Source organism: Pelmatolapia mariae, linkage group LG3_W (genome assembly GCF_036321145.2).
Source record: "Pelmatolapia mariae isolate MD_Pm_ZW linkage group LG3_W, Pm_UMD_F_2, whole genome shotgun sequence".
Classification (NCBI taxonomy): domain Eukaryota; kingdom Metazoa; phylum Chordata; class Actinopteri; order Cichliformes; family Cichlidae; genus Pelmatolapia; species Pelmatolapia mariae.
Window position 1 is genome coordinate 90,673,583 of NC_086229.1, and position 25,134 is coordinate 90,698,716.

The following is a 25,134-nucleotide window of genomic DNA, read 5'->3' on the forward strand; positions in this document are numbered from 1 at the left end:
ACACACGGGTTTACCGGCAATGTTTGTAAACATATATTCAGCCTCCCACCGGTTCTGAAAGGCTCTGTTTTCAGAATCAACCTTTCTCTTCGCCATTGTGAGGGGCTAGCTTCACAATAACAGAAGTTTGACTTGATTGACGCGGGAATGTTCCCTGCTAGCCTAGCATTGGGCAAGGAGGCTGCAGCGCTGCATTTTGGGATCTGTAGTTTGTGTGTTATTAGCGCCTCATATCGCCGGGCCATGCATAACAATAATAATAAATCTATATAAAATGATCTCGCGGGCCAGATATAAATGTCCGGCGGGCCAGATGTGGCCCGCAGGCCTTGAGTTTGACACATGTGCTATAAGGCATTGGCTTACCTGTGAGTGATGGTATGCTTTACACACTTTAGTGCTCTCATCTAACCCTCTGTCCTTCTGTTACCCTCTCATTTGTCTTTCGCCACCATCTTCTCCTGTTTTCCATACTGCTTAACACCACTCTCTTCTACCGTCTTTAGCATTTTACAACATTGTGTTCCCTCTAGCTAATCTACTCCTTTACCAAAGACTGAGTTGTAGACTTAACTGGCTGAAAAGATGGCTGATCTCTCAATTAATAGACAAATTCACCAAAACTAACAAGGAATGTTTCCAACAAAAGAAAAAAAGAGCTTTTGATTTTCACCACAGGTGTTAGCATGATAAGGACGAGTTTACAGAGCATCTGAACTTAATCAGGCATACTAAACATGTTTGCCATTCAGTACCAGCCACCTGAACTGGCAGTTCAAAACAATTCTGCTTTTGCTGAATCACTACTGTTAGTAGTAGCTGATCTGCCACCAAGTTAAATGCCTACATTCGTTGTTGTTGTAACTAGTGACACCCCCGTCCTAACCCTACAGAGGTTTTGATGTCATGTACACGTTGAAAGCTTGCAGTAATTTGTGGTTATGCTTGTAGTGTCCTGCCTCTGCCTAGCCAGGTTATTTGTTGGCTCCAAACAACTTGATACATTTGTATACGTTTTAAAAGCACATCATTAGTGACTATTACCCTCTTTGTCATATAAAATTGGAAATATATTTTATGGCATCAGTGCTATGTTCAAGGGATCATATTCAAAAATTTAGACTAAGATTCCAGGAAACAAGAAAGGAGAAAACCACAAATATAGTAGAAATCTGGCCACCCTTACTGTTGTTGTTGTCTCCGAAAACCTATAAAAAGAACCCTCTACGGGACACACTAAATTCTCTGTAAGTTTGATCACATAATAGTCGATCTGGATCACGTAATTGTAAAGTTAACACTCAAGAAAAAGTGATGGAAATTACCTGAAAATTACCCTTCAACACTCTAAGTGTTTAAAATATATGTTCATCTTTAAAGTAGCCAGTCAACAGTGTTGCAGACCTGTCTGTTATTGAAAATCAGTCATTGGAGTCACTAAGCTGAAAGTCATCAGCTACACGATGTTTATGGCTGGATTTCTTGCCTCATCTTGTCTTTTCAAACATGTTGTGTGATTCTTTATAACAAGCACAGCACTTGGTTTGTCAAGAGGTTTGGCAGGAATGATGCAAACATAGGACTCACAGACACAAAAATAAACTAAAAAACAACCTTTTATTTGGTGGAACACCAAAGTCCATAAACAAAGAACAAAACTCAAAATAGTCACACTTCACACTCACTGACAGGAAAGCAGAACTGTAGATTAACACACACTCAAACAAAGGGAAAATGGGGCTATATATACATACACAGATGCACTGAGGGCTAATCAGGGAATTAGACACAGCTGTGGAACAAGGCCCAGGTGAAACTAATTAGGATAACGACACAAGGGAAATAAAGCTACATGCAAAACATAGGCGACAAATGACTACAAACTAAAACAGGAAATGAGTAAACAGGCAAAGTCAAACAACAATTGAATGATCAAGACAAAGGAAAATCTACAAGCAGTGTCTGCAATGATGTAAACTAAAGAAAGATATGAAGATGGTAATGACAGTATTTCCTTTTTTGGATACAGAGCTGAACGCAAAACCAAGAGAAAACCTGTAAATAAAGCAAATAAAAATAAAGCTTTTATTTTTGCTTTTCCTCTCTTGCACCTATCTCTCTCTTTTTCTAACACCTTAAGCAAGAGGAGTTTACGCCTTATTTGCTGCCAATTTTAGCATTATCATACCTAATTACCAGGACTAATCTGTGCTAATGGTGACATTATGATGTGTACAGTACATGTGGCAGCGTGGTTAATGTTGAAGATAACCAAAGGAGGCTTAAGTTTAAGAATAACCCAGCATATCTGTGTTCTTGTTGAGCATTCAGTGCCGGTGTGTAGGTGTAGCATTTGACAGAAAGGAAGAGTGAGTGGATGAGATAGTGTGCCCGTGTGCGAGAAAAAAAATAGGTTAGATTGGAGGGCGTTTGAAAGAGATACCATAAAAGACAATGAGGAATGACAGCAGCGGTCTGGACAAATTAGGCAGCCAAAAAATCATGAACCACATCACAGAAGGCAAATTATACACATAATCAAATGCAAAAACAGGCCAATGCAAATCAAAACCAAAATGTGACACAATACACACAAAATAATTCAGCATTAATAATTCTGCTCAGGAAGTTAGAAGCTTGGGTAAAAATTCTGTGAAAAACAAGAAATGAAATACAATATTCTGTACATCATATTAGCTAAGTTTAGCTGCAGTTTGGTAAAATCCATCAAATCCATCTAATCTAAGTCAGGTTACACAGCCCCCAGTGAGCATCTAACATTAACCAGCTAAGCATTGCATCATGCTTGGCTAGACAGCTGAATAATTCTACTGGGTAAGTGAAGTACCCTTAACCAAAACCTTTCATGCTGTCTGTTTGTTGTTGTTTGTTTGTTTGTTTTGTTTTTTTTAAAGTAATGCTACATAGACAGAAAACAGAAAATTGTGCACTTTTTAGAATGGCTTACAGTCAATAATGCACATATTTTGTGAAGATACCACCAGGGTAATGCTGGTTTGTTTTCTTCCTGGACATCTCCGGATTTGTTTATACTCTTTGCCTCATCTGATCTGGTCTGAAAAGGCACATCTACTGTTGCAGGATAGACTCAGAGCCCAGAGGCAGTGCAGGAGTGTAGTTCCCTTTTGCACCAGTTATATTTTTTTAATCAAGTTACGGTACTGTTGTGTACCCCAACTTTAAATGACTTTGGGCCTGATTAATGAAAAAAGGGACCAGATTTAAACTTAAATTTAACTTTATGATGACTCCCAACAGTATTTATTTGTTCAGCACATGCAAACAAAACCCACACTAATCAGGTAATTGGCAGTCCTTCATATCCTGTTGCTATTGAGCCACACCTTGCTCATAACCCGCCAGGGGTGTTTCCAGATTTTCCCAAACAAAACAATTAAAACATGTAAACATTCATATATTATACTTTATATAATTAAAAATATGACCCAAACACACCCATAAATCATGTATTTACAATTAAAACATAAAATCCTACAAATCCAATACATTGTTATTTATTCCTGCTGTCTTACTATTTATATCTTGTTCCAGCACAGTTGAAGTGGAGCACCCATGATTTGGTTGTACATGTACAATGAGCACCTTAAATACCCAAGCAAGTACTTGATATAACTTGGTCTCTTCCAAGAAATTGTGTACTCTGCTGCTATAAATGAGCTATGGCTATAGATGTTATAGATGTTTGGCTATAGAAGTTTAGGACAGGGTCGTATGTCTATGCTTCCCAAACTAGAATACACTTACATAACTAGTGAATATTTTCAAGGTTTCAGTTTTTCTTAAGTATAAGATCTTCACTTCAACTTGTCATATATGTTTTTTTTTGTTTTTTTTTACATGATTGAAGAAATGAAAGATGTGTTTCATAAATGAGAAACTTAATTCTGAAGCACAGTAAATAGTTTTCTACCTTCATTTTCACTCTGACCTCTGTGCAATTGAAATTTCACTCTTTTCCAGTGTGGGAAGTAGTAGATATGAATGGAAAGTGATGACTTTCATTCCATCCTTTCATGAGAACAAGAATTCTACTCCAAACACAAAGAGCAGGTAGCTCTTTCTGTTTTTATACTCTGTGACAATTCAAATGAGAACATCTGCTGGCATAATCAAACCAAACCGGAACAATCTCCTTAACCTTGCAGCTTAGACAGCAGCAGAAATCAAGGATTGAAATGTAGACCAGCTTATTTTTTCCCTGCTTTATTGTCAGCAGTGTGGTAAACAGAGAGTGCGAACAGCGCACAAATGGAGAGAGCTCTGCTGAGTATTACAGTATTACCTTGAGGAAGGCCTCTCACAAAGCTATGTACAGAGTGTTCAACAAATAAAAAGAAAACTAAAACTATGAAAGACAAGAACAATTTGCTTTGCCTTTAGCAATTAATCCATTATGAATGCATACACGGAGGCATAGACGCACACTCTGAGCTCAAACAATAGAGCTGTATTTCATCAAAGACCATTGGAGACATTTGCATTGGAGCTGTAGGCAACGTTCGCTTTTTTTCTGTTTCTGGATATCCCCTGGAGCCTTTTTAATTTTTTCAATTTATTATGCATATTTACTCCATTTTTGAGGAATGGTTTTGTACAGGAAGAAACATTTGTATGGTTTATGGAATGAACCAGAGTTCAGGAGTTTAAACACTAGTGATGAGAGTACAATACACTCTTTAAGTTGTGGGTCCACACCTCAGTACTAGCAGACATCGATAAAATAGATGAAAGCAGGCACTGGGCCTGCTTTCATCTCGCTTCTTGGCTCTTCCTGTTTCCCTTAGCAAAACCTTTTCTCTGACCTAAAATTGTTGTTACCAGGTCATGTGCAGGAGATACTAAAGCAGCTTCTTTTCCGCTAATACTAGTTCCACACTGCAGTTCATGAAAAAGTCATGTACTTATTCAAGTTTTAAGTCATTTCCCCGTGCTGTTGAAATTCCCCGCCAGCGAATATAACTAATACTTCAAACTACCTGAAGCAATTAAAATACATTTGCTGGCTCTCAGTATTAACAGCCATGACAACACAGACTATGCTGTTGAAACTGCATTTTGTTTTTTGAGTCACATGTTTTTAAATCATAGTCAGGCTCCAAATGCACAATCATAACCTTTCAACCATTTGCTTTTCTTTTAGGTGGTGTACAAGAACAACGACTTTAAGCTGGAGCTGTCACGGCTGGCCATCGAGCGTGACCCGAAAATCACCCTGAATGGTGACCTGGTGTTCCGCTGTGAGGATGTAGCAGCCCTGGATCCTGTAACTTTTGAGACCCCCGAGTCCTACATCTCTCTGCCAAAGTGGAACACCAAGAAGACGGGCTCTATCTCTTTTGACTTCCGGACCACAGAGCCCAGCGGCCTTCTGTTATTCAGCCACGGACGGCCTCAGGGGCCTAAAGAGCAGAAGCCTGGTAGGGAGCTGAAGACTGATTACTTTGCCATGGAGCTTCTGGATGGGTATTTGTACCTGCTGATTGATATGGGCTCTGGAAAAACAAAGCTCAAGGCCAGCAACAAGAAGGTCAACGATGGGGAATGGTGCCATGTGGATTTCCAAAGAGAAGGAAGGAAAGGTGAGGAGTGCTTTAAAACTGGGTTAGTCACTTTTTTATGTTGCATGCTATTTAAGTGCATGTGAACGGCTCACTGGATTAGGAAGACAGAAATATAGACTCTGCACGGAAAAGGGGACAGAACTGACTTTGTCATAGTCAAATACTGTTTTGTCCTTCATGCCAATTCAATCATGTTGGAAGCAGAGTAGTGATTACATATACTAACAGTATATCTATTTTAAAAAACTGTGTGATGTCTTTAAATTCCTCTGCCTTCTGGGGGTGCAAACAGGAGCATCTGTATGCTTGAGTGGGCATTGTCTGATGAATGATCTGTAGGTGGGAAAGAACCTTGGACATTATATCTCCCTCAATTGTTGCCTTATAATGAGGAAGCGTGTGAATGAGTGCGTGCATACGTGTGTGTGTGAGTGTGTATGCACGCATGGGATCTCACTGCTGCTCCTCCTGTAATTGGCTTTTAATAGAAAATTAAGATGGAGTCGTTAATCACCGAAAGAGAGAGGGCCTTTTGTTTCACCCACTCCCTGCTGCATTCTGCTTCCCTTCTCCTCCATTTAGCCTATTATAGACACATTAGACACACACACGCATATGGATGCACACTCTACTGTCATCTATTCTTCCTGTGTCGTGTATGTCCTTCTGTCTCCGTCTGTCCCTGTTCTGTTTCCCTAAATTAGCCACCTACTGCCCCTCCCACTATTTCGCTCACTCACATTTACGTATATAGACTATACACATTTTCAGTCCTGACCATTTGAATCACTTTAGTCAAGCACTAAATACAAGATGCATGCTCAGTCATGCACAGATAAGCTGGACCTATATTCATTCATGTAGGTGCGGTTAGGGTGATGTATCCAGGTGCCAGTAACATCAGATTAAAAAGTTAACATCTTGCTGCTTGTTTCTTCTTTCTTTCTGTATTTTAGGATCAATCTCAGTCAACAGCCGCAGCATGCCCTTCAGCTCCCCAGAGGGCAGTGAAATCCTGGACCTGGACAGTGATATGTACTTGGGCGGGCTGCCCGAATCTAAGTCAGATCTCATCCTGCCGCCAGAAGTTTGGACAGCGCTCCTTAACTACGGCTACGTAGGCTGCGTCCGTGACCTATTCATCGACGGAAAGAGCCGGGATGTCCGCCGACTGGCTGAGATCCAGAGTGCCCTGGGTGTCAGCAGTTTCTGCACCCGTGAGCTACAGAAGCGCTGCAGCAGTGCCCCCTGTGGCAACGGAGGTCTTTGCAAAGAGGGCTGGAACCGGTACATTTGTGATTGCACTGGCACCGGATACCTTGGTACCAACTGTGAGATAGGTAAGAAGGGCCAAGAGTGAAGCTTCTTTGACCACTTAAGGATTAATTATAGAATCTGAATTCATTGTATATAATTGAATACTGACTATGCTAAATATAATTGTTTTGGCTACACTCCAGAAAAGAAATGAAATGCTTTTTTATCACATTAAAAGCAGGACAAACATATACACACAAGCAAAGATATTCCTTTATATAAGGCCCCATGCACTGCAGTAAGAATGAAAAGGAAATCATGAGAGTCCCAACACCAAACAATGAAAAGTTTCTGTTAAGTTAATGTGCTGACACATACGACAACATTCTTCCTTGCATTGTAACCAACAAGGAGCTGTGTGTGCACCAAATGCCACCTGAGACTTGCTCGCATTCAGCCCACTGGCTGAAGTGCTGGGATGTTGGCAGGAGTGCGACAGAGCAGCCAGGCCTCCTGCCGCCATCTGTGTCAGTCACACACACACGAGTGGCCTTTGCACCACAGCGAGGCAGGGTGAGCTCGTCAAACAGCACCACGTCCTTCTGATTCATCCCAATTAGGTGCAGACACCTCAGCCTGCAGTTTGTCTTAGCTTGTCTGAGGGGGTGAGTGAGCCATGACGGAATGGAATTTTGAGGGACAAGGAGGGTAATGAGGGAAGGAGAAATTGGATTCAAGTCAGGACAGTCAGGGTATAGGATGAAATATCCTTATTTTGAAGGGTGATAATTTTAACAATTTACTATTTGGTTCCTCGGATGACAAGTGTGGTTTAAGTGATGTTCTTCTGCCATCTTGTGGATTTTTGTATTATTGCAAGCATGTGTCTCAGGCACACTTTTGTAATACCCAGCTAGATACACCTGTGTATATAAACTGAATTCACAGATTAGCTGAATGACAGGAGAATCTGTGATATTGATTTGACAAGGACAGGGCCCTGTAGGTTGTAGTGATGGTGATTATGCAATAATGAATGGTCTCTTTTAGCTGTTCACTGTTTTGATAAAATAATGCAGCGGCATCACATTTTTATACAAGTGGGACTTTTGTCAAAGTGCACACAGTGTGTTGTGTAGGATTTGTGAATCTGATGTGCTCTCTTGAAATAGCAGCATTTTAAGCGATTGCTGGCCTGTAGGAGGGATTTTTCTGCATCTTTTAACATCGTGTTTTTGTACACTCTAAAAATCTAAATGCTTGAAGCACCCTGTGAAAGTGACTCATGTTAGCCTGTGGTGACACATATCGACCCACGCTCCAAGATAAGAGCACTCCTCTGGAACTGTCAATCTCCAACAGCGGTCTATTTATGGCAGCAGCGATGTTAGAGAAAGTAACCACGCTTAAATGTAGTGTGAACATGAAGAACGTGTTACAGCACGGACTGAGTTTTGTTTTTCTAAGCTTGGCAAGCATCTGATGTTTTTGTTAAGTCCTTTTTTGTGGTTTCCTGTTCTTCTTGTATTAATACACTACACTTTAAAGTTGTCAGCATTTTCTTGAAATGTGGGTTCTTGTAAACAAATGTAAACATAATTATAAGATAATTATATATCCATCCATATTTTTTTTATCCCCGTATCAGGGGGCTGGGTCACAGAAGCAAAGAAGCCCAGACCTCCCTAAGGCGTTCCTAGGCCATCCGATAGATCTAATTTAAGTAAATGTTATACATATTTAACAAATCCATTGTAAATGATAAGGTGTGCTAAAAGTGTACACACAGAAAAAGACATTCAGAAGATGTGCACATTGATTATTTCTATGAAATTGTTAAATCTGAATGTCTGAGAGGTGTAACAAGATTTATATCCCCTTTTGGTTTGGTGTGATGTTTTCAGACATACATGGCTTTGATCTTGATTCATGCCGAATTTTCCCTTGATCCTATGCTGTTGATATGGCGTCCAAATACACGTCTTGTCTAAATCCTGTTTGAATTAGAGCTGTCGTCTTTGGAGAAAGCGGGACGTGAGTGATTGAAAGATTTTTCAACTGTAATTAAGCTTACATGGATTATCACAGCTACTTTAAACTTAGCTGTGATACCGGCCCGACCTTTGTTCGGGAGACATCGTTCTCTCCATTGTTCCTGCTTTACTCGTTGCTTACTTCATCCTCTTCATCACCCCTTTGCAGAGGCAACAGTGCTGAGTTACGACGGCAGCATGTACCTGAAGATCATCATGCCGGTCACCATGCACACGGAGGCCGAAGACGTGGCGCTGCGCTTCATGTCTCAGCGAGCGTACGGCCTGCTCATGGCCACCACCTCCAAGGAGTCAGCGGACACCCTGCGACTGGAGCTGGACGGAGGCCGCGTCAAGCTCACCGTTAACCTCGGTAGGCCCCCGTAATTCATTGTGGATGTCCCCGCTAACCTTTCCCTTGCCTCCTTCCCTGTCTCCTCACACTCACTTTGTATTTCAGCATTGTATGCCTTTGTACTCAGAATAATGGTTTGACATTTTGAGTTTCACAGCATGATTTTTTTTTTAAACATTGTCAGGTAGTTGGCTGGGAAAAAGTTTCTGAACGTGTCCCTCTGTTACATCAGTAGGTTCTGGCCGTCACCTAATGTTTTTAACTGCCAACAGTGCTCAAGAGCTATTTATGTGAGAAAACTGAGGAACAAAGAGAAACTTATCCCTTACCAACTGCTAACTGTGAGAAAATGAGACAAAGTCAAAATGTAAAACTAGCTCCAGAACGCAGTCATTCCAGCCTCTGTAGGGAGACACCCTGCAGTAACTTCTCTTCAATATGCTTTGACCCCTGCCCTCACTTCCTCTGCATTCATCCCCTTCTTTTTGTACTCTGTGAAGCCCCATGGCTCCTCATCCTGGTAAAAAAAGCTCCATCTCTAACAATACCACTGCCTTGACCCTGAGCCCTTGAAGGTTGCTCTTAAAGCTTCAGGGTGGACTTGCCTCTGTCTTGCGCTTCCTAATGGTTCTTGCGTTATACCGGAGCTCTACCAAAGCTTCCCTGGTGGAGTAGGCAGGAGTCTTTTTCATAGGCCCATGTGCTGGATGGGAGGTTTGAGGATGTGAAGCAGCCTGAGTGTTAATAGGAGAAGCTCCGTGATTTTGTAAGCTAGATGGAATCTTAGGAAGGGGATATGCATCCCCTCTAATAATGCTTCCTATTGACTTATTAAAATTTCATTGCAATGAATACCATTGCTCTGGGGAAGATGGTATGACCTTCCAGCTCTAGATACTTTAAATCTGTCCTGACCCTTTGAAGGACCACACTGTCAGCAGTGAACCAGGAGGAGCATGACAGAGGTGCACTCTGGAATATTAGATTTTAAGCCACCTTAGAGACATGAATGGGGGCACTGGGATAAATGAAGGAGGCCATTCCCCTCTCTTTCCTCTTTCTATCTTCTTTCTCCTTCACACTCTCACTTTTTTCCATCAGTCATAAAACCCCTCCTGGCCAGGACACAAAAGATGGAACTTTTCATCCCTTCAATGGCCTGTATGTCTGCGGCCCTCGGATCAAACAGTCAGAGACCAGCTCACAGCTGTAGCTGTCGGGGCATACACAGCTGAACTTAATGTACCTAGGGCCACATCTTAACCTCTCAGCTATGCCCCCACACTTAAAGCTAATCCTCAAAAGAATTTCTATACCAGTCCCATTTCCTTCCTTTCTTACCGGCTTTTAAATGAAACTCAGCTTAGCTATGCCAATGATTTCCACAGCTCTTTTGCAAGAAAATTAATTAACAACTAAAGTGAAACAAGTCTGAAACTCAGAAGGGAATCCTTCTGATCTGTTAAGGCCTTAATCCTTGTTAAGATAATTAAAATCCTGGTAATTAATCACTAGGAACTGCTATAATTGGGCAGATGTAGTCCTAATGATATCTTTAATGATAGAGAGTGACGGTAACATGTTCAGCCTGCGATGTGTAGGCCAGATGACAGCTGGCATGTTTTACCTAATGCCATAAATATTGTATTTAGTGACTATCGAATGAGTAATTCATGATTAGGCCTCCTCTACAAAATGCTTTACAGTGTTTACAATCATGAATGTTGCTTTTGCCCTGAATTAAATGTATTCAGAAAACATCAGTCGATGCTCGTGGCCCATAAAAGCATTTTAATATCATTGTGTTTGTATGACCTCCAAATCTCTACAGAGTGATACTGGTTCCTGGCTGTTTGTGTCCACTATTCTGTAGCGGTTGACAGCTCGAGACCACAACCCAGCCACTCTGCCACATGCACACGTAGATCATAACATATCAGTGAATTCATCATAGCGTGTGACAGGTAGAGTGTACTAGTTCCTGTCAAAGAAATTCCTAGCTCCATTTAGAGTCGAGTCAAAGGTCCGTTTACGCTGAAGAATCACATTAAGTTTCTTGGGCGTTTACGGACACTTTGCATGATTTTAACTGAGCTTTTCTGTGCTTTAAGCCACAAGATCATATTTTTAAACCCAGCTTTTAAAATGATGAAACACTTTTTACTGCATTTTCCTCGCACCACTTGTACCACAAAATATACACAAGCCTATTTCAGTTTCTGTGCACAAGGCATGAGGTGGCTGGGATGTGCAGATCACCTTTTCTTGTCAGTTACTGTCAGGTTTGTCGAACCCAAAGTGCTGTAGAAGGCAAGTGAATCTCACATTACCAGGAAAGGCAGCTGACGTTACGGTTGCGTGGTGCGACGTCTGCTGTAATGATGGTATTACAGCGTTTATGTCCACAGTGCGAGGAGAATGGATCAGTTAGATAGTACTGAAACCATTTTTCAAACCTCGTAATTATAACCAGCACATTTAGACCATTTCTAACTGGTTTTCTAAAGGATGTTTTTTTATTATTATAAGGAAAAAAAAATCACAATAAGCAGTGGAAGAGATAAAAAGTCCATTAAGAGATTGTGCTTAATAGGAACCAAGTGACTCCAAGCACAAAATTTACTTTTGTTTTCCTTATAATCACAAAGTAGTCTTATTAGGTATTCAGTGTCAGCAGTAGACCACTTTGTATAGTTTATTTTCATATTTGTAATACATAGATCTTATTTTGCAAGTCTGCCTTCTACTGTGCTTTGGGAGGATTGGGAGGAGCAAGGCGAAGGAAGGATGATGGGATTGATGAAGGGAAAGGGTGATCCTGACTCAGAGCCTGTCCCCGGATGGTGGCCCCAGAGCAAAGTTTGGTTGTCTGCAGAATGTACCTTGAAGGATGTAAAAATGTCTTTTTTTCTCTTTTATCCAATCTCTTCTTTCTATCCTTTTTCCTCCTTTTCTTTTTATTTGATCTCACCATTTCGCTCTCTCTCCCGCCAGATTGTATCAGGATAGACTGTAGCCTCAGTAAGTGGTTCTATCCATTTTTCTGACTAAAATGTATCTGTCTTTTTCATCCTGACTCTGTGCCGTGGCGCTTTCTGCTCTCTTCTGTCCACATGATTTGTTTCACTCCGCTCATTACCCGTGTCTCTGCTCCCATATTTTCTTAGTTTTGAAAACACAACTGTTAATTTTTTCCCCATCATTCAGCTTTTTTCTCCTGCCACTATTTTATGTCTGTCCCTTTTTTTTTTTTTAAATTACCTGATCTGTGTTTTTCTTATTTCCTTTTGTCACTTTAATTTCCCCTTTTCTGTCATAGATTTAATTAATGTTTCACTTGCGTAATTATCCGAATTTTCCATCCCACAACCTTTCTCATTTGTCTACCACTCTCAGCTATGAAATTATTTCATTGCCTTCCCCCTGCTTATTCCCCATTCTAGTCATTTTCCTGTCAACCTTTTCCACAAACGCATTCAGAAAAGGGCAACTTGACACTCCCCAGTTGGATGTTCCTATTTTCTATTATGCGACGCTGAGTTTCGGCTCCACATGGCTGCACACACAGGTGTTGCTTGTTTTCTTTGTGGGGGAGAAAAAACCCCCCGGTAGTTTTGCCCCCCCCCCTTCAAAGCTAATTGCTTATCCACTGAGAGATGGCACCACCTGGTGTGTGCTTGTTTTCCGAGCAAGCTAATGTTTTTCTGCCTCATGCTGACAAAATGATAGCAAACTGTTATTTCTATCACGGTCACTGACAATTGAACAACTAGCCCACAGGTAAGTGCTGCCAGCAGTGGTGACAAAGTAGAGAAAACCTCATGTTTGCCACAATGATTGCATGTCTGTGGGTGTGTTTCTCAGTTTCGATGAAGTATTTGTGAAGGGGGAAAGGTTGGGGCATGACTTTGATCTGTGTCTAACAACAACAGCTGAGAAGGTACCAATTAATAAATCACTTTTGTTTTCTTTTGTGTATGTTTAGAGAATTAGGCATTAATTAATTTTCTACTTCGTTATTGCAGCCAGATTAATCACATTTGTCATTACAGTATGTCATTCACATCACTGCACCTAAAAGCTATTCATATAAAACTACAATGCAAAAACCTCATAAGCTTCCATCGGGCTTCGAAGTGGCCTTAGTATATGTTGAATTATGTCCCTAAATATGTGGAAGAGACACCAGAAGAGGAAGCATTTCAATTATGCTTAAAAGAGCACAATACCCTGGATTAACCACTAGATGTCAGACTAACACAAGGAATCCTCCGCTGTTTAGCTCGATTAAGGACTGACATTCGTTTTTAACCATCCGTTTTGTTCCAACATAGCGTTCAAACATTTCACTGTGAACCTGTTTAAAACTGAACAACTTCCGTACTGAAAACTGTGGCATCAGAGGTTCTGTGTTCAGGAGGTTCTGTATGCTTTATTTTTAAAGCTCAAAAGACGCTGTTGAGTTTAAATATTGATTTTCTTACGCACTCTTTCTACTTAAGCAGTAATTTGTTGCAGACTTGGAATTCAGTGGTTTTGCAGGGAATATTTTATTTAACCTTTCTTTGTTTCTTTGCATGACTGATCTTGTCTGGTAATTTCCTTTTTTATGGGTAGGGCTTCTCTCAGTCACACAACCGTGTGTGAGAGTTTCCAGTATATACAGTAAGTGTAACTGGACGAGAGTGAGGGACTTTGTTTGTATCTGTGTGTGTGTGTGTGTGTGTGAGAGAGAAAGAGAGAGAGAGAGAGCAAGAGAAAAAGCAGTGAGGGAACAAATCAAGCAGAACTACAGACAACAATTTATTCAGTGCCATGACATCTCCTGGTCGATATCGCCTCCCGAGTCCTACAATAGCTTAAGCCTTGAATTTTAGTAAGAAAATCAGGATTACCGAAGTGTCTGCTGGTAGGTCCACAAAGAAAGTAGCCAGCAGAACAAAGATTTTGCAGGCTGAGCATTCGTTTTAAATTGTAACCATAACGAAGATTCATGTATCCTCTTCTGGACACTCTGGACAGGCCATCCGTCATGGGGCTAACACATACAGTAGAGACAGACAACCATTCACATCCATATTATAGTTGCTAATTATTCTATCCCTGTTGGAGGGGATAGAAGGGCACTGTGGGATGAAGAGTATCTGGGTAGAACCTGCACAGACACAGAGAAAACATGTAAAATCTACAAAGAAAGGCTCCAGCCTTGATTCCCACTCAGGACCTTCTTACTGTGACACTGAAACTGTGCTAACCATCACACCACCATGCAGTTAATTATGACATTAAGATATATATTCACAAATATTTGGTGGTACCCACAAATAATGCATTTAATGGACTGCACTGTTATTGACCCTGCTTTTATGTCTGGACTTTGGACTGCCTAGTTTTGAAAGATCGGCTTTGTGTTTTATTGCAGCGTAGCTCAGTTGACTTAATGTGTCTAGATATGATACAGAGCATAGCTGTAGCCCTCAGCTCTGTCCAGGTCAGGGTGTCAGGCTGATGATATCGGTTTGGAGGGTGGCCTTTCAGCCTCCAGCAGCACCTTCTCTTAGCGAGAGATGAGATGAGATTTGGCATGACATATGGCCAGCATGTGGGGTGTGAGAACTCCGTCTGCTAATGCCATAGCCTTTGCCCCATCCATCTGAAAGTGCTCACTTCAGCATAGACTGAAACGCCCAGTGTATAGGAGATATTACAAATAACTGTTCATTATGCAGGACTGAAAAATACAGGGTGTAGAAATCATCACAAGACTAAATGGACCTTTTAAGCTTTGTAACAAATTCATTCACTAATTATGCATATTTGTCATTTTCCAAAAGAACATTTGAAAATAATCAAAAACTAGCTTTAGAAGAGTTAGCAGTGAAATAACTGGTCAGAATGGAGAGTTGGTTGAAAAGCTGCACTTTTATCTTAATATGCACACTTTAACCTCTCGAACATGACATTTATTTTAATGGGAAACACTTCCCCAATTCACTGCTAGCGTACTGTCACCATACTGATACAGTAGTGAGGTCAGTGTATGTACAAGTAATTTCTCTGACTTGAGAGTTCAGCCTACATGCTGTCGTGAACACTGTTTTTTGTACTCTTAGATCTGTATGCTGTGAAGTAGATCTTCCTTAACATTGTAATCTCAGCAGCCAATCAGGAGACAGCTGGCTTAAAGGGCTTTAAAGGGTGAATAACTAAAATGGCTCATGGTTGAACTGAGGTGCCGCACCAAGGCTCAATATGAGATAAAGAATGATCTCTTTTGACTGTAGCGTGCAAAGCCACTCTAGCAGAATCCAAGAATAGTAATATGGAGCTGGAAATAAGCTTAATAAGTCCACTCTAATGTGAAACCTTTTCTTTTATCACTCGAGCCCCAGTTTGTGTCTTGGGGAAACATAACATTTGCCATCTGTTAACACAGCCCAAGCCCAACTTATTTTTTTAAGCAAAAAAACCTCCCAAAAATGTCATTTTCAAGGTAATACTTAACTAAAATTGACCTTGTATGGTTTTGACCTTGGACATTACATTTTCTTTTGCTCTGAAATTCTTTTGCGTATTTTCTGCCATGACACACCTTTATGTAATGTTTTCCTTATAAAGAAGTATGAGACACATGCACAGTTGATGAATCCAATAGTAATTCTATGTGCTCGCTTATTTTTGTGCAGTATGCAGGAAGATTTCACCACTATTTTATGATAGTGGTAGCAGTATTTTAACTGCTTACTGATCAGCTGCACATGCAGTATCCAGGTTATATTACCAGCATGACCTGATTTCTCCAAATGTCCTGGTTTCTCAGTTGAATGTACTCATGTTGACTTTGGTTTTTATCTGTTTGAACTCACTTGTTCAGTGAGGAGCAGAATATAATATGAAAGAATGCAAGAGGAGTTATATAATGTTATCAGCACTGTAAATTACAATCTACACAAAGTCGCAAGTGTTTGTACGACTACCATTCAGTACCATTGCTTAGTATGCTATTTATTATGACCACACTCTCTTTATAACATCCACACAATTAAATACTTCTAATAAAACACTGTAATAAAGTGAGTGATTGTACAATATGTCCAATACAAAACTGGATGTGATCCACAATGGAGGAATGAAAGAATAATTCCTCCCTCCACACACACCTGAATTACAACACATTCCGTGGTTCATCAAAGTACCATGTGTTATGTGCAGCCTTGGCTACTGAATTAAATAGCAAAGTTGAAGAGCCCTGCAACCCTTTTTACTGCAGATGCAATGTATATATATATATATACTCTTGAGCCACGATCAAACCGGCAACCTCATGGGGTTGCCGGTTTGAGCCCCGGCTCGGACAGTCTTGGTCGTTGTGTCCTTGGGCAAGACACTTCTGCCTACTGGTGATGGCCAGAGGGGCCGATGGCATGATATGGCAGCCTCGCTTCTGTCAGTCTGCCCCAGGGCAGCTGTGGCTACAACTGTAGCTTGCCTCCATCAGTGTGTGAATGTGAGAGTGAATGAATAGTGGAATTGTAAAGCGCTTTGAGGGTCTCGAAAAGCGCTATATAAATGCAATCCATTATTATTATTATCATATATATGCATATATGTATATATATATATATATATATATATATATATATATATATATGTGTGTGTGTGTGTGTGTGTGTGTGTGTGTGTGTGTGTTGAGATGGCAGTGTCATGACCATTGAAAATCTGAATAGATGGTTTGTTCAGTCTAAATTGTAGCGAACTGGGTTCTTATCTACCTTCCCTGCTTGGTCTCACTTGCCTCCGAGCAGATGGCTTTCTCTTATTTTCTCAGTGAATCACAAATATTGAATTTGAATGAGTTTCCAATCGCTCACTTAAATCATGAGTCATCATGTCTTGTCTGAGCCAAGTAGATGTCAAAGATGGAGTTGCAGTAGGCACTAAAAGTTGCCGTCAGCATTCGCAACATCCTACAGTTTGGAAAGTTGGAGCATGTATCAGAGAGAGACTGAATAAATTTTGTTTTGGAGATGCTTGGATTGGGATTTGATTTTTAAAGGCAATTTAATGCTCCAATGGAGGATGGCTCTTTTTTCTTTTATTTAATGTTCATTGTATCTTCCAAAACTCCAGGCCAAGTGTGATGCAATGAGCTAATGAGAGAAGGTTTATTAACATAATGCCTCCGGTGCACCCTCAGGGATTGGTGCATAATTTAATATAAGCAGACTTGTGTTAAAATCAGTCATCTTGTTCAATAAAGGACAACTGAAATGAATCTTGCATTTTTCCAGTAGTTAACACATTTAAATAAAATTAGCAGTCGTCACTGTGGAATTGGTGAAAATGCTGAACACCAGCAAAAAAACAAATGCATTAAATATATGCAACCCTCCTAGCATTTGCGTAGGGAAAAAAAGTGTGCTGTCACACACAAACAGCCTGTTAAAAACTACACATAAATATCTCTGTGCAACTCTGTTTCATTTTAAAATATTTTCTCACATTTAGCTCTTTGCTTGTTTTAATGGAAACAAACCAAATGCCTCTTTAAATGTTAAACAGGCATGACTTAATAAAGAAGTTCTTTGAAGCCTTTATAAACTTCAAAGGAATAAGCAATCAGAACATTTTCTAACTAGAGCTGCAATGGAATGTACTAATGTGTTTGTGTGGAAACATGGCAGCATAATAAATTGTATATGTACACAGCTGTCTGCTAATTTACATCGGGGTATATGGTAACCTGTGTAATTATATATAGTGCTAAGGCCAGTAGCTATGAATGATTGCAAATGCCAATGATACATAACAAGATAACATATGAGTAATATATACTGTATGGCCTTGACAATAAATCACACAATACTTGACAAAACAAAAATATGGACTCACAAAGTCACTGTGTTTTATTTCCTGACGTACTTAATGTTGCTACAGCCCACTCAGAACATAAAGGCAATGCTGAAGTTTATACTTGGAAGGTGAAGAACCAGAGTTGCTGTAGTTCATACTGAGTGAATGTGGAAGATTTAAAAAGACTCTCGCTGTGCCTTTTTCTTATTTACCTCCTCCTTTTCCCTTCTCTAGCTGCTTCCACTGAATTTAAGAACCTTGTGGCAAAGTTCTCATTGGTCTCATGTCACAAGTCTACACTCTCTACACCAAATCTAACCTCTCAAAAATTTCAGATTTGCAACTTGAGAAAACAGAGAGAGACAGATTCAGTGTCTAGCATTCTATGTTGAAAACAGTGTGTTTAGGAATACCGTTTTTGCCCTCCTGGTCCACTGAAGAGCTTGTGGAGGTTGTTGGAAAGGAATGCGGGAAGCTTGACTTGCTCATTGACATCTGAAACCTCAGCAATGTGTGTATTGGACCCTTTCAGTTTCAGGGGATTCATCTTGGCAGCCAAGCGGTTAAGCCATCTTTAGCACTAACAAGTTGTTCTCCACACATACCCAATCCCACTGCTGTCTGTCACTGATGTCTCACTGTTGTGTTGGAGTTTTGGAGTCTGGACTACGACATACGTTCTCATTCTTTTATTGTTTTGCTGAACAAAGTAAGAAAAGTATGTTTTAGTGTTGTTTTAAGGGGATTTTGACTTTTACATATGAACAAAAGTAGCAGCAGTTTCACAGGTAAGGAGAGAATGATTGGCCTCCCCATAAAAATTTCCCATTTCCCAAGTGCTCTTAAACAGAGCAAGGAATTTTTAAGACATCTTTTTCCAAACGTCCTTGCTTTATTTTGGATTTATATCTTATTTTACTTTGCACACAGAAACAAAATCATTTCACAACACAATCATTTCAGCTGACAAAAATATGGCAACTGAATTATCCCAGCCCATTCATTTTGGCTAATCTCCCAAGCTCTTTCAGATTTGTAGGTCTTCTGGTATGGACCTTAAGTTCACCCCAAAGTTTTTTCAGTGGAACTCAAGTTAAATGTTTATGCAGGCCAGTCACTAACATTCAATTTTGGTCTTCTGGAGGTACTTCTTCACCAAACGTGGCCTGTGTTTTAGGTTGTTGCTGTGTTGGAAGACAAAGCAATCACGCAAACCAAGTTTTGCTGCTGACTACTTGAAATTTTCTTTTAAAATCTTCATATATCCTTCTTTCTTCATGATTCCTTCCATGTTGATGAGATTCCCAGTTCCAGATGCCTAAGCATCATAACACAATGCTCCCACCACCGTGCCTCACTGTGGATATCACTGTGGTGTTCTTTGGGTTGTATGCTTCTCCCTTCTTTCTCCAAACATAACTCTGTGGCCAAAGAGCTCTAGTTTCATCTCATATGACCAAATGATGTGTTTCCAGTATGCAAAAGCTTTTTCCAGGTTGTCCTTGGCATACTTCAGTCTGCGAGCTTCTAGAAATTGACTTAGTCAAGTCTGGAATTGTACTCTCAAAGATTCTTTCACTGGTGTCTTGGCAGTGGTGTGGGGGCTTTATACACAACTTTCCCTTATTTTCTTTCCAGAGTCTTTAAAATCTTTCACTTCCTGCCTCTGCCAGGTTCAACTGCGTAGTTCTCTTGGAATTTCTTAATAATAATTATCACTCCAGTTCATGACACTTAGAAATTCTGCAAATTTTGTATATTCATCTCTTGTTTTGTGATAAGTTTCAACTTTTTTGGCACGATGCTTTCTCAAGTGAAACCTCAAACTCTTGAAGTTGAAATTGGAAAATTAACTTGATTTTACATCTTTGAGCATTAAAACATTAAAGCACATCATTGCACAGCAGTAGTTTGTGCTGTGGCTCACAAAAAAAGTTCAGTTTTTCAGAGGGTTAATAATATTGACCCTAGTAGTTTTTGCTTTATTCTGAAATAATTCTATGGTGTGCAAATAGAAATTATATATTATTTTTATTTGAAAACTAATATGTTTAGAAATCCAATGTTGAGAATCCCCTGCTCTGTTCAAAATGCACTTTAATAAAGCACAAAATTTTGACAAAAACTTTAAATTTCGTAGTGCTTATAATAATTTTGTTCCTATCTGTATATTTAAAAAAAAAAAAAAAAAGTATGCAACACTGCAATTCTCATTAATTTTTAGTGCTTCTGTTTTACAGATAGCTTGACATCATATGTCGGGAATAGTGATAAGTAATGAAGTAAAAAAATTACTTTTCATATCCACATAGGAGTTTCATTTCGTTTCAGAATTATGGTAACAGGAAAACAAAAGCAGCTTTCACAACTGATGGGATCCTGCAAATGAAATGGGGCCATCAACATTGGCCAATGATTGTGTTAGATTATTCGTTTAAAAAAATGCATATTATCAAACCATAGGCATTGCTGAACCACTGATTTGTGAAGCAGAAAAATGTGTGCGTAGGCCTACAGGTAACAGTGTTCTTGACTTTGCCACACACAGTATGTGATATTACAGACGGATAGTGCTCCATAAACTGCCACACCTCCCCCAGGATCTTTGTCGTGAGCTGTCTTGTGGCTCCCTCAGTGGCATCACAGTAGTCCAGGTGGTCATTGTGCCTCCTTTCAGCGCTATGAGGCTTTAGTGACAGCCTACATGTTGACTCATTGCGGAGATTCTAATGAGAGAACTGGCACCAACCTGGAGCTGTCGAGACCCATGCTGTCTTACAGGACTGATGGTTGTCCCGTGGGATCAGACCCTCTTACTCCAGCATGTTGGGAAATGCGGTTCAAATCATAAATCAGCATCCCCTACGGGACCTGTGGGGAAGAGAGATGTAAAGAGAGGGAGTTAAAAAAATGAGAAGATGACAGGCACTGATAAGAAGCATGCAAAGGAGGGTGAGGATGAAAAGGCAAAGCAAAGAGGCAGGGCACAGATGGCAGTACGAAAGGGAAGATGGGAGTTGCCTGTCTTTGATGCAGCAGGAACTCTAAAATTCTAGAGAGGATGGAGAAAAATGTATGATTCATTTCCTGCTTTTTAAATCAATCAGGTGTCCTCTCAACATCTTCCTGACTCAAACACATATTCTTGTCCATCTGCAATTCTAGAAACTATCAAGAGAAGCTATTTCATCATTCTAAAGCACCACACCTACAACCCTCCTGCAATGGGGCAAGAACAGTGGGAAGTAAAAAGTGTGTGGTCCCTGATAGCTACCAGTGAATACAAATGCCCTATGAACGAGCAAGCATCACATATTTTTCTTCAACGAAAGGAAAGTAGACACACTCCTGTACATGCACACACATGGGCACAGGCTGCCTTATCTTGGTAATTGGCACGGGGGGTCAGAGCGGCAGGCGTAGATAATCATGGCTGGGGGACATAATCTGTTTGCTGCTCCCCTCCCTGCTTCTTATTTCTCTTCTCTCCCTCGCCATCATCAACACACACACACACACACACACACACACACACACACACACACACACACATTTTTGTAGTCTATACACACACTCAGCCACCTCTCGTCTTTTTTTTTTTGTAATGCAGCACCATGCATGAGATATTTTGGATGTGGCCTTAGGAGGGCTGTTTTGCTGTTGTGTCAGCATGCAACCATGTACTCAACTGACTACCAGACCCCCCACTTACCACTCCCCAATTCCTTCCATGCACCAACAAAACACATCCCTCCCAATTCCACAGTTCCTGACAAAAAAGTGACTCTGTCCTTGGAGCTCCTGCACACGGGGCGAGTTACTTTATGGAGTTCGGAAATGTAGTTTTGAATCAGAGAAAGGGGCATAAAAATATAGGCAGTAGCTGTAACAAAAAAAAAAAAGGGGGGGATGGATGAAGCGGAGGATCACGATATAGATGTCTCCTTGTATTTTTATCTCTGTTTTCTGCTTATATCTTTCCATCACAGCCATCTTTGCTGTTAGCAGATGGCTGCCATTTAGATGGCATGCATGCAGACACAAATGCACACACGCATGCACAAAAATACACCCAGCTTTTCATTAGATCTGCAGCGATAGGCCTGCGCTCCTGTGAGTCAGAAAATATGATATCTTAAGATAGGAGCCAAATGACATTATCGTCAAAAGAGGTCTTATCTCGATAACGCTGAAGAGCAAAATAAAACCCCTGTCTCTTGCCATAGAAACAATATGAACTTCTGGAGTCTTATGTAACTATTTCTGCTAGGAGCCTTTGCTCTTACAGAAAAAATATCATGTCCAAATGGGTCACTTGCCCCAGTTGAAGAACCCTTGGCCCTCCTGCACACCACATCCCACCAGAGTAGAAACGTTGTTTCTGCTTCCATGCCCACATTTGCTATATGTACATAATAGCCATTTAGTAAATGGTGCTTCACCAATGCCTGCAGAGCAGAAGGATATAAAGCACTCTATCCAAACTCACATGTATAATCTATATAATATTGTGGCTCAGCCAAAATACTCCTTCCAATTTAGACATTGCATAGCTCATTTTTAAACAAGACACTTCTGCATCTGAAAGTCAATGAAGGTAGTTAACACAGTTACCAGTCATGAATCATAAAATGGCACCCCTGGGTCTCCGAATAAGGCGTCATTTGCATAGTCTTACCTCTGTAAATTCAATTTTCACCACATATATGAGACATTTGTGGATAGCAGGGAGCAGATTTTTGTAGGTGATTCAAATCTAGAAGTGCTGCATTCTGTTGCAAAAAAAAGTGTGTAATATCACTGAAAGCATTTTAAAACCACTGAACAATAACTCAGTTGTTTATGGCCTCATCGTACGCTGAGTGGCAAAATGAAATTTCACGAATTATCTTTTTCATGTGGATTTGCATAATTATTTTACTTTTTTTCTGTGCTTCTATTTTTAAGGTCGCGGGATGTTGTGAAAGCAAAATAATAGATTTTTCAAAATTAGTTATCGCCCATGTCTGTGGCCTGCAGTCTTTCGGTTTACATGATTATGTATGCATTGTATATATTTTAACCAAATCCACAGATTATTTAAACAGGACATAATTTAAATCATGTGCCCGTGGCTGTAATTAATAGAACATAGACTGGTGTGTTCAGTACTGCAAGATAAACAAGCAGTGCATAAAAAAAATAGCACATCATGAACTATGTACTCAAATCTTTGCTCTGCAAGGCTATTTCCAAGTGTTTTACCTGCCTCGTGCCTTGTTTTATTGACAGATATATGATTACTTAAATTATCTATTTGGATATCTGCTCATTACAATTCTGTGACTATGTTAGTATTTCTCCTGTATAAATTTGGTGTGCAAATGTACTCTTTAATCATCTTACACCAACACTCAGCGGTGTAAAATGTGTTTCCCACAAGCCCGCTCTTCATTTCAATTAAACAAGCACACCTGTTCAACTTCAGAAGTCAGCTCATCAAATTTTTTTTTAACAAACTGGATATTTTTCAGACCAAGAGAGCTACAGAAACCTGTAACGTGGCCAATATACTGAATCAGAAGTATTCAGTTTGCAGAACATTATCATTTCTGCAAGCCACTAATAAAGAGCAAGTGTTAGTTTTAGCAGATTACTAATAGGTTCCAGACTTTAGCTTTCAACAAAGCATTGCTACTGTGACTACTGGGAGAAAAAAAGGTCACTGGATAATGACCATATATATAGATTTTATGTTTTTTGTAGTGAATTTGCCTCTTACCTGCACTTGGAACACTTTGGGACGAGTGTCAACACTGGAGGCTCTCTAAGTAAAGACTAAAAGGTCTGTTTGCTTTAGTACTGCCAAGTTAACCACTTTGGGGAACAGATATTTTATGCAGCGTTTGAAGTTGTGGCACTTTTTCTAAAAACTGCAATACTTCAGTGGGTGTGTAATTTCCCACACTTTATAGTAATTTCGCAAATTATCCATACAGCACATTTCCTTACTTTCAAATGGAAATCAGACGGTCATCATATGCAGTGCACTGCAAAGCCCACACTGAATTTTTAAAAATGCAATAGATAAAAATGTGACCTGCATAATGCAGAACACTTTTGTTCTGCTCCTCCATCTTTCAAGATGTACTTTTCCTCCTTTATTTTATGTTTAAGGCACTGCTAAATCATTTCTAATGCTGTGGTCTAATAACACTGAGGATCATTTCCCAGCACTTTGCACACTGTGTCCTCAAACTTCATTAACATTTCTAATGAACAGGGCATACTTATGAGAGTGGTGGCAGGAAGGGCTGTGGTGTCCTGGAGATGTCCCCCGCAGTCCAGACAGCAGTCGACTTGAGTAATCAAGTGTGAAGGTTGTGGGGAGCAAACAGCCATTAACCTCCCAAACACAGGCCATCATCACAGTCTGCAGAGGACAGAGGGGAGGGTGTGTGGTGTGTGTGCCTCTATTGGTGTGTAAATGGGAGCAACTGCCAGGGCTGGTGAGCGTAGTATAGAATTGTGTGTCTGTCTTTTATTGCCATTTGATGAATGGACTGGATTGTGCGTGTGTGTGTGTCTGTTTGCAAATTTGTGAGTGCACAGCACGTGTCTGCAGGGGTAGAGAGCATTTTGCATGTGTGAACAGATGAGTGTCTACAGTAGTACTCTGAGCGTGTTTGAAGCCTTGACCTCAGCCTGGTAAACAGTCATTTGTTTGTGCCTTGAGACTTATACATATATGCTTAAGCATCCATAGGCATTTGTTCTGATTTGCAGGCAACTCAGGCCATGTATCCCACTCTGTCAGCCTATCCAGCGTGATCTCAGTGCACATTATTCCCATATGGCGATAGAGTATGACTGTGCTTGGCATGCTCAGGCCCATGACCGCCTGTTTGACATGCCACTGTGTCGGCTGGTGATGCCATGCTGAACCATCCCATCTGCTCCAGGCTATGCTGGCACAAGGGAGGGCTCATTAGAGGGAAACATGAGCAAAAAAGTGCACTGAACCTGTGGTTTGGAAAGGCATGGCGTCCAAAAC

At 40.4% G+C, this 25,134-nt stretch overlaps 1 protein-coding gene across 11 annotated transcripts in view; it reads left to right on the forward strand.

Moving 5' to 3' along the window:
* The window catches only part of nrxn2b (neurexin 2b), a 661,917-nt gene that overhangs the window by 317,396 nt on the left and 319,387 nt on the right, over positions 1 to 25,134 (forward strand). For 10 of the 11 annotated variants that reach the window (XM_063470250.1, XM_063470249.1, XM_063470257.1 and 7 more), the window contains 4 exons: positions 5,183 to 5,621; positions 6,560 to 6,943; positions 9,063 to 9,266; positions 12,243 to 12,269. In XM_063470250.1, the coding sequence (XP_063326320.1) occupies positions 5,183 to 5,621; positions 6,560 to 6,943; positions 9,063 to 9,266; positions 12,243 to 12,269 (1,054 nt within the window). The remainder of the gene's footprint in view (positions 1 to 5,182; positions 5,622 to 6,559; positions 6,944 to 9,062; positions 9,267 to 12,242; positions 12,270 to 25,134) is intronic. The other variant, XM_063470253.1, reaches the window with a different exon arrangement.